General features: G+C 43.3%; 2 protein-coding genes across 2 annotated transcripts in view; one reads left to right on the forward strand and one right to left on the reverse strand.

Moving 5' to 3' along the window:
- Nucleotides 1-9442, forward strand: part of DDX11 (DEAD/H-box helicase 11) — a 36282-nt gene extending 26840 nt beyond the window's left edge. Inside the window, exons 20-26 of the mRNA XM_015827175.1 lie at nucleotides 496-645; nucleotides 2235-2303; nucleotides 2414-2514; nucleotides 3763-3847; nucleotides 7377-7452; nucleotides 8982-9136; nucleotides 9324-9442. Of these exons, the coding sequence (XP_015682661.1) occupies nucleotides 496-645; nucleotides 2235-2303; nucleotides 2414-2514; nucleotides 3763-3847; nucleotides 7377-7452; nucleotides 8982-9136; nucleotides 9324-9368 (681 nt within the window). The 3' untranslated portion in view covers nucleotides 9369-9442. The remainder of the gene's footprint in view (nucleotides 1-495; nucleotides 646-2234; nucleotides 2304-2413; nucleotides 2515-3762; nucleotides 3848-7376; nucleotides 7453-8981; nucleotides 9137-9323) is intronic.
- A 362-nt stretch (nucleotides 9443-9804) lies between these two features.
- WASHC1 (WASH complex subunit 1) overlaps nucleotides 9805-10064 on the reverse strand; it is a gene marked incomplete at its 5' end in the record, with an annotated part of 19134 nt that continues 18874 nt past the window's right edge. The window contains one exon of the mRNA XM_015827176.1: nucleotides 9805-9954. Within this exon, the coding sequence (XP_015682662.1) occupies nucleotides 9805-9954 (150 nt within the window). The remainder of the gene's footprint in view (nucleotides 9955-10064) is intronic.

Here is a 10064-nt window from a genome sequence, read left to right on the forward strand (position 1 = left end):
TGAGCCTGGTCATGTGACAACTTGCTTAATAAGACTGCATCATTTAGCGACTGAAATTCCCGTCCCAATTCTGGTCATAAGACAAGGACTACTATATAGGATTTCTCATCTTTGTTTCGACAGTTGGACATGGAGCTTTGAAGCAAGGCAGGCCACCTTTTCTTAGGATTAATTTCAAAAACTTTGTGAAAGAGATCAGCACAGACCTCTTGAGTAGAGATGTCTGCTCCTTCCTAGCAGCCTGTCATTGTGGGAAGGAAGGAATCAAAGCAGAAAAAGAGAAGAAAGACGGTGTTAGAAAGAGCAGGATATCCTGTAACACCAGATTCTGCTTGCTTCAGATTTGCCTATCCTGTATCCCCCAACTGATTCTTTCTAAACATAAGTGTACAGCCTTTGGGTTCATGAACTCCCTTCCAGCCCAGAAAGATTTGACAGAAGAAAGATTTTCTTTCGTGGCTAAAGATAGAAATTGTTTTTTTCTCCATTTTTCAGATGGAGGAGACAGGGCGGATTCTTTGTAACTTGTGCAACGTTGTCCCGGGAGGTGTGGTGTGCTTCTTCCCTTCCTATGACTATGAAAACCAGGTATACTTGCACTGGGAAAAGACAGGATTGCTTAACCGGCTGGCTACTAAGAAAAAGGTAATTCTGCAGCCCAGTGCGGCTGGTGAAATCAAACATTGCACAATTTATGGGCTGATTCCTCTCCTTTGTTGTTCTGCCTCACACTAATCCTGCTGCCTGCGCAGTGAAGTGAGGAGAGCCAATCCTTAGCTGTTAACCTATCCACGATACTTACTGGGTGGTTGATTGTTATACTTGAACCATAAAGATTAAATATTGCTTCATCATTTCCCAAAGCCAAGAGAGTTACGGCTTATTTGTGTAGGAGACAGGAAAACCTGTACGAGCCAACCTGGAATTTGGCTGGTGGCACCACCAAGCCAGCCTTGACTGATCAGAAAAAGGAAAGCAGAGTCAGATATAGTTAGTCTTTGGATGGGAGAAATCGCTGGGCTGTAGGCTAGACTGGGAAGTTGAAAAGCATCCAAGAAGGCTACTGTTCTCAGAGATTTCTAGGAAACTAATGAACATATACCAGCAATCAAGACTGACTTAAGAGAGTCTTTATCTTTAGTCATCAGGGTTATTCTTTACAAATTGAAAATTAGCATTCTGTAAATTGGAAAACTAAATCCAGCAATTTCCATTTCTTCTTTTGTTGTGCCAAATACCACAATAACTGGGAGCCTGAAGAGCCTTTTAGTCTCTTAGTGATCTGCAACATGGGCTTGTCTGTGATAATAGGGTTAAAGTTGTAAGATGAATCCAGCTAGATCTGGCCAATGGCTCCTCAAGGAGCATCCTATGTCTTCATGTGGCCAGCTAGATACATTTAGGAAGCTCACAACATGCACAGCGTGGGAATCATCCTTTTCCATTGTGGTTTCCCAGCCACAGGTATTGAAGGCATGCTGCCCATTACTTAGTAAACCTAGAGAAATGGGGAGCATACATCACCCATTACTCCTCAGTGTCCGTTAACTCCCAAATGCTTCCCCAGGAAGCTTCTTCAGCTCTGACTGGATGGTGGGGAATAGAACCAGTCAGAGCTGAAGAAGCTTCTTGGATGAGAAGTGAAATGTCTTCAGAGAAAAACAAGAAAGTCCAGTTGCCTCTTGAAAAAGCCCCTTTGGGACAGCCATGACCTGGATGACTGAGAATCTCCATAGACATTTAGAGGGATGTCTGGATGGAAATTCTGTCCATTGTATCCCAAGTTTGCTAAATGGGGATCCTTTAGGTCAGCGTTCTTCAGATTTGGCAACTTTAAGATGTGTGGACTTCAATTCCCAGAATTCTCCTGACTGAGGAATTTGGGGTGAGGGGTTGAAGTCCATACATCTTAAAGTTGCCAGGTTGAAGAAACACTAATTTAAATCAAGGTTTTACTGGAGGTGAAGCCAATGTCATTGTTTTTCATTTGGTCACTGTAGAAAAGCCACAAAGCTTTACAGCTCCTAAGATCTTACTATTCACATCAGGGGTGTCAAACTGCCGGCCCACGGGCTGGATGCATCACATGGAAGCCACGCCCACCCCATTGCCAGCAACGGCAAAACCGTCCCGATACGTTGCACGATGTCACGTGACGTCACGAGTTTGACATGTCTGATTCACATGGTATGACTGATGTTCTTCATATAATTAATGCATGATGCCATTTACAGATATTTCAGGAACCGAAGAAAGCTAATCAGGTGGAGCAGGTCTTGGCAGAATATGCCAAGTGTATCAAGGTATGAAACAGAAGATTTTGAAATTATTGAGGAGTTGGGAAGAGGTACTAAGCTGATTGTAGAGGTACTCCAGCTTTTAACCATGCATTGTGGACTTCCTTTGAACACAGCGCTGCAACCTAGCAGATGGCCCCATGACAGGAGCACTGCTGTTTTCTGTAGTCGGTGGGAAAATGAGCGAAGGAATCAATTTTTCAGACGATCTGGGAAGGTAAAAATGACTCCCTGGGGTGATGGTGGGAGTGGAATTATTAACTGGAATATTTTCGTCTAATGGCTATTTAGAATTTAGAGAATTATAAAATACTGATGGGGTAAGGGCAGCATACTTGGTTTGAGCTAATACAAACTGAAGTCTTAATTTTTGGAAGGGCCATTCAGATGCTGATTTCTGGGTTTAGCTTTTAGCTAAACAGAACGTTTGACTTTAATGAGACATATTCCCCATTGTGCAACAGACTGAAGGCCAAAATAGAAGGTATTAGGATGAGAGAGAGAGAGAGAGAGAAGCTCGTTACGACAAGTGGGTAAAGCTGTCACTTCCTTCTTTAAGGCAAATATGTTGCTTCATATATGTTCCAATTTTTTCATTTTTAACATCAGAGCTATTCTTCACACCCTGCTCTCTGCACCTGCCTTAGTGGGACAGCTATACAGCTTGACATGCAGAATGGCAGAAAGAAACTGCTGTAAATCAGCTGCCCCATGTTGTCACAAGCAGGTTGTGAAGGCAACTAGGTGGGAGGGTTTTGTAAATTGCAATGCCTAGCCACACTTTCAGAGACAAAGCCATTTCTTCATACAAATGAATCCAAAATGAAACGGGCCTCTTTTCCATCAAATAATGCAATAGATCCAGAAAGAGGACCAGGCTTTGTACCATAAACCATGCCTGTAGGAGGCCAATTTGTATGCAGAATATTATTCCTAAATTGCTTCTTTCCCCCCATTTTACTTAAAGCTCCCTCAAATTGCTGTTTAAGATTCCAAGGGTAAAAACATTAGGCTAACTTGAATGCACTCCATATACCAGCCTATCCACTGCAGGGGCCTTAGATTGAAATTGTAATCTGTTTTTGAAACGGCAATTTTACCTGCTAATCAAAAAATGGTGCAGTATGCTTCTCCTTGGCATAGGTTTTTCACCTTACTTTGCCAAAGTAGTGTATTTTTTGTTTCTTTTCTTTACTTTAAAGAAAGCTTTATACACCGGATATTGCTTTATATGTGACATGCTTGGATTGTAAATTAGTCTGGTTGTGTTTTTGCATTTCTTTTCTTCCTATTTTTGTGTATCTTTTTGTAAAATGTGTAATAAAATAAAATGACATGGGAGAAAAAGAACCCCTTAGATTGAAAGAGTCTATTTGACATTGCAGGATTATTATGCAAGTTAAAGAGGTGGTTCTGGGTGATTTATGTGTTTCTTGCTACTTTTCCCCATTTTCTCTTTTCCCAGGTGTGTAATTATGGTGGGCATGCCCTTCCCCAACATAAAATCTCCAGAACTTCAGGAGAAAATGGCTTACCTGGATAAAACAATGGTAAAAGGTCCAGTGTTTTCCTCTTAGCTTGATCTACGGCAGTGTTTCTCAATCTTGGCCACTTTTAAGATGAGTAGACTTCAACTCCCAGCATTCCCCAGCCAGCATGTGCTGGCTGGGGAATGCTGGGAGTTGAAGTCTGCTCATCTTAAAGATATCAAAGTTTAGAAACACTGATCTTACACTATTCCTATTTTTTCTGGTCAACGTACACAATTTCTATATAGTGGTCCGCTGTGCTTTTTCTCTCTCTCATTGTAGTCATGCAACTTAGAACATTTGCATAGAGCACAGTGGTTAGAATGCAGTACTGCAGGCTACTTCTGCTGACTGCTGGCTGACAGCAGTTTGGCAGTTCGCGTCTCACTGGGCTCAAGGTTGACTCAGCCTTCTGTCCTTCCGAGGTCGGTCAAACAAAGACCCAGATTGTTGGGGGCAAGAGGCTGACTCTAAACCACTCAGAGAGGGCTGAAAAGCACTATGAGTGGTATATAAGTTTAACTGCTATTGCTATTGTTCTGCTTACAAATGCTTCCTTTTCATAAGTGAGAGAAGCAGCAATTAGTTCTCATTCTTAGGTTAACTGAGAGGACATTTAACTACAGGTACTCCTTGACTTTACCACCATTCATTTAGTGACTGAAGTTAAAACGGTCACTGAAAAAAGTGACTGATGACCGTTTTTCGCACTTACGACCAAAATTCAGGCGGTTGGCAACTGGCGTGTACTTATGACAGTTTCATTGTCCTGGGGTGTGTGTCATATGATCACCATTTGTAACCTTCCCAACTGGCTTTCCGACAAGCAAAAATCAATAGGGGAAGCCTGATTTCCTTAGCAACCACATGATTCATTTAACCGTAGTGATTTGCTTAACTCTGGCAAAAAAAAGGTCGTAAGAAGGGGTGCAACTCATTCACAGCAGTCTTGCTTCGCAGTGGAAATCTTGGACTCAATTGTGGTCGTAAGACGAGGACTGCCTGTATGGCAAGTCCCAAAATAGTGAGTAGTAAGAGGCTCAGTATCGGGCTTTAGGTGTCATGGCTCCGTCCAAGCCTGACTCTGAGGACGACATGGAGTTCCCTGTTGAGGCCCAGGACGGGGTGTCTGTGGCTTTGGAGGACTGTGGGGAGGAACAGGCTGAAGCAGGCCAGGGCCCTTCAAGTTTGGAACAGGGTAGGCAGAGCTCAGGCGAGGAGCAAGGCCCCTCCCCACCAGATCCCAGAGCCAGGAGAGCAGAGAGGAGGAGGGAACAAGGGAGGCAGGCTCACTTGCTCGGGAGGAGAGCATCACGCCCCACTCCACAAGGCACACCTGGGGAGTAGGTATTTAAGGAGATGCTCTGGGTGGGGCATATGCCGGGAACAAATGTGAACTCTTGTGATGTGAGCTCTTGTACCTGGACTCTTTGTATCTTGGATCAAGTTTGTTTCCTGCTGAGTTTTCCTTGCTGTCTTCAGTTTGGCAGTTTGCAGATTACAGGCAAGCTGGGCGTTGAAAAGATCATACTTTGTTTGTTATCTGTTTTACTTTAAAGAACTGTTGAACTCCGTTGACTGTTTTATTGAACTTGTGCCAGCATACAGTATGTGGGGGCTGTTGGGTGAACGTTGGCAGTGCTTACAAAGACAATTATTCTGACCAGCTAATTGCTTTGCCTCCGTTCGGGGCCCTGGGTCATCACATTAGGCCTCGTGCGGCACAATGCACCTTCTGGGCTTGCCATGGCTGAAACTGTTGGGAGTTGATACAGCTATGCACGGCCCTCCTCTCACCTTAATGCAGATGTGGCTAATTTATCACTAAATGAGGTAAAGAGAGACCATTCGTTATAGATGGAAGAACTTGTCCTTAATGAGAACGCTGACTGTTCATTTCTTTGGAAAAAGACTGCGGTCACAAAAGAGAGTCACAAAGGAGTGTGACTGCTTCCCTGTCTCAAAGGCATTTCTGTTTTGCTGGTCAGGGGTCTAAACGTGTCAGATTCTCCATTTACTTTACTTGGTTAACTCCAGTTGCTATAAATTCTGCATTGCTTGCAACTAGCAAAGGTACAGTTGTAGATTGCCGTGCAGGGACATGTAACCATTGGAGCTGGGAAAGTCATCTGACTAGATCAGAAGTCTGCAACCTTGACAACTTTAAGATTTGTGGACTTCACTGAGGAATTCTGGGAGCTGAAATCCACAAGTCTTAAAGTTGTCAAGATTACAGACCCGTGGACTAGATAATTGCACCAAATGATTGTCTCCCGACACAGCTACAGGCAGTCCTCGACTTACAACATTTCATTTAGTGAAGTTACAACGGCACGGAAAAATGTGACTTACGACGAGCTTGTCACAGCATTGTGGTCACATGATCAAATGCAGGTGCTTGGTAACGGACTCGTATTTATGACGGTTGCGTTATCCCAGGATCATGCAATCACCTTTTGCAACTTTCTGACAAGCAAAGGCAATGGGGTAGCCAAATTCGCTTAACAAACTTAAGTTCAGCGGTTCACTTAACTGTGGCAAGAAACGTAAAATGGGGCAAGACTCATTTAACAACTGTCTCACTTAGCAACAGAAATGTGGGGCTCAATTACGGTTGTAAGTCGAGGACTACCTGTACTTCCTTGGGGTAGCAATTACCAAGACTGGATTTATCTACTCTAAATATGCTATGTCACACCTATCCTTGAATAGAATTAAGGAACTTCTATGTAACTTATGTAGGAGCACGTCAGTGTTTTTTGGGTAGAAAGGTAGGGTATAAATCAAATAAATAACATTAGTGGCATCATTTGTAGGGGATGGCTGGATTGTTGGGTGACTTGAGATGAGTATTCTTGAGAGTCAGTTTGGTCTACCGGTTAAGGCACCAGGTTAGAAAGTGGGAGACTGAGTTCAAGTCCTGCCTTAGCCATGAAAGCCAACTGGGTCACTTTGGGCCAGTCACTCTCTCTCAGCCCAACCCACCTCACAAGGTGGTTGTTGTGGGCAAAATAGGAGGAAGGTGTGTTGGATAGTTATTTGCAAAAATAATAAAGACGGGACACAAACAAAAATTTTAAAAAAAGGTTCTAGCCCAGTGGTGGTGAACCTATGGCACGAGTGCCAGAGGCGGCATTCAGAGCCCTCTCTGTGGACACTCGCGCCTTCACCCCAGCCTCACCTCCCCGTGGCCCCCTCACCAACAGCCCCCTCGGAGGAGAGTTGCCCCTGAGCACAGCCCGCGTGGAGCAGCACAGCCAAGGACATGGCAGCCGGGCAGCGGCGACAAGATTCCGCCCTCGTGCCCCGTCACACGCAGATGATGCTGCAGGGCCACAGGTGGAGGGCATGGCCGCCATGGCGCTGCTGGGCTGCCTGGGCAATCTGGAGGTAGTAGGAGGCCCTGTGGACGGGCGGGGGCGGGTGGGGTGGGGGCGGAGTGGGTGGGACGGGGTAGGCAGGGCCATTTTTTGGGCACTCAGTCTCTAAAAGGTTCGCCATCGCTGTTCTAGGCCCACTCATATATCCCACTTGTCTTGATTTTCTCTAGCCAAAGTCTGCAGGCCAATCTCCAGGAAACTTGCTCATTGAAAATCTATGCATGAAAGCAGTCAACCAGTCAATAGGTAAGGAGGCAGTTGGTGCTAAACTAGCCCTCTGGCAATCAAGAGTTTTGTGTTTGGTCAAATGGGACTTGCTTACCTCATTGTCAGTTTTAAACATGGGATCGCTCCCAAGCAACTGATCAGGGAAGTTTTGACAAGGCAGCAGAGAAATTAGGAATGGGTGGTCTTTTCTGTTACACGTTTACGACGCAGTCATACTGTATGCACATTTTTCATACGAGCTTCTGTGCAAAGTTGGCTCATCACCACGACAGTAATGAAGTATAATGGCAAGTGATCGTTTAGGTCATGGTTTGTACATAAGAGGATCCTAGATTCATTCCTGTGCAATGCTTGAGTAACATGAGAGCAGAAAAACCTCTGCTTCTGATTATGGACAACTGCTGTGGGCAAGATGCATCTTCGGATTGGATATGAAATAGTGTCCTTTGGAATTGAGCTGTGAGGAAGCATTTTTAACCGACTTGCCAAAATGCTAGAGAGAGCAGTTTGTGAGAAGATATTAGGAGGAATCTCTGCCACTTTCTCCTACTTAGTTTCATACATTCATAATCTAGGTTCCATCTTGCTAAGTTTGGTAAAAGATATACCAGTAAGGTTATCAGTATAAAATATCGAGTCCTTAGATCAAAATTTATTTTATTAAGGAATAGCTCACATAGCTGTTTCAATGTAACAGCTTTCTGCAACCTGAGTGCCTTCCACATGCATAGATTTCAGCTTCCAGAATTCTCACAAGTATTCTGGTCTGGCTGGGAAATTTTGAGAGCTGAATTTCACATGTCTGAAGAACAGACAGGCTGCTGAAGGCTGTACCCATTCTTTGCCCTAGTCATCTTGAGGAAGGAAATATTTGTATGTCAATCTCATTCTTGCCCCAAGCCTTGGGTGTCTTTGGAAGGGAAGAGAAGCTTTTCCTGGAAGTTCTAGCACAGAGTTCCTCAACCGTGGCAACTGGAAGACGTGTAGACTTCAATTCCCAGAATTCCCTAGGCAGCCATGCTGGCTGGAGAATTCTGGGCGCTGAAGACTACCCGTCTTGAAGTTGTCAAGGTTGAGAAATACTGCTCTGTTTGCCAGTGCTCAGTGACTTCTCATTCTGTATTGAATTTAATCCTATGTTAGCCATTCAGTGTGACAAGGACAAGTAAGATTATCTGGGACACTACACATCCTCTCCACGACCTGTTTTCCTTGTTACCTTCTGGGAGGAGGCTTTGTGGTATCTGAAGCAGAACATCCAGATTCAGCCATAGTTTCATTCCATACAGCATTAACTTTGTGAACTCTCAAGCTTCCTCCTTCCGTTATATATTCAAGATGGACAGTATTTAACATTTATTTGCTAAGTATATGTAGGGATGTGGGTCTATACATATGTTGTTCATAGTATGTTTAGGTGTGTGTCATGTATGTGTTTCACTTTGAGAGCGGGCAACTAAATTTCATTTTTGATGTGTGCCATCAGTATAAAAATGACAATAAAGGTTATCTTATCTTATCTTAAATAAGATGGTTTGCTTTTACAGGAAGAGCAATTCGGCATCAAAAGGACTTTGCCAGTATTGTGCTTTTAGATCACAGATACACACGTCCAGCTGTTCTCAACAAACTTCCTCAATGGATTAAAAGCAGAACCCTAATCAAGGATAGGTTTGGACCGGCTTTTGCAGAACTAAGAAAAGTAAGTCCCCAATTAGACTTCATTTGCAAATTCCTATGAAATGATATCATCCTAGAGAATTCAGACATCAATCAATTAAAGCTAGACTCTTAAGATTTATTTTCCTACTGTTGAGATGTGCTCATTATTATTTCTATTGACTTTCGTCACTACGTGCCTCATCTAATTCCTAATTTCTGTCTTGCAGTTCCATTGGGAAAAGAAATCCAATTCCACGTCTGTCTCTTTGTGAGGACTAAGAGATCTATTCAAAGCTGCTACCTCCGCCTATGCTAAATGTCTCCTGTGTATTTAAATGCATTATACTTTTATTGTGTGACCTTAATTTTGAGTATGTTTTTCTTCCAGTCTCTAAAATAGTTTTCTGAACTCACCAGGCTAAACTAAATTAAGGCTGGAAAAGGGGTGCTTTCTTCTGTTTAGGGTAGAATTGAGTTCTCCGCTGAAAAGCTTTGGACAAAAACATCGTTTCCCCTCTATTTCATTCTGCACACCAGTGCCTCTTGGATTTTATTTTGAGATTATATAATATATGCTGTTCAAAGTTCAAGGCAGGTGGTTAATAAGGGTGTGCAAACATTTTGACATTGAACCAGAGCTTGAAGTGCTTATTTCAAGCTTAAATTAGCTTGAATTTAATGGTTGAATCCAACCATTCTGAACGAGCTTCACTCAGAAACAGCTATTTCAATTTCAGAATGTTTTCTATGCCACCAGCAGTCATCATTGCTAAAATCTGTGTGTGGGATGTAATCGGTTATAGACTCCGGGTTCTCATTTTGACTGAACCATGAGACATTTCGGTTTTCTCTTTCTTCCTGCCAGCATCAAAACAGGGCTCACTAGAAAAGAAAAGGAAAACATCTGCTATGGCAGTGTTTCTCAATCTTGGGCACTGTAAGATGCATGGACTTCAACTCCCAGAATT

This window comes from Protobothrops mucrosquamatus, unplaced genomic scaffold (assembly GCF_001527695.2).
Source record: "Protobothrops mucrosquamatus isolate PMUCROS unplaced genomic scaffold, P.Mucros_1.0 scaffold3541, whole genome shotgun sequence".
Taxonomy (NCBI): Eukaryota; Metazoa; Chordata; class Lepidosauria; order Squamata; family Viperidae; genus Protobothrops; species Protobothrops mucrosquamatus.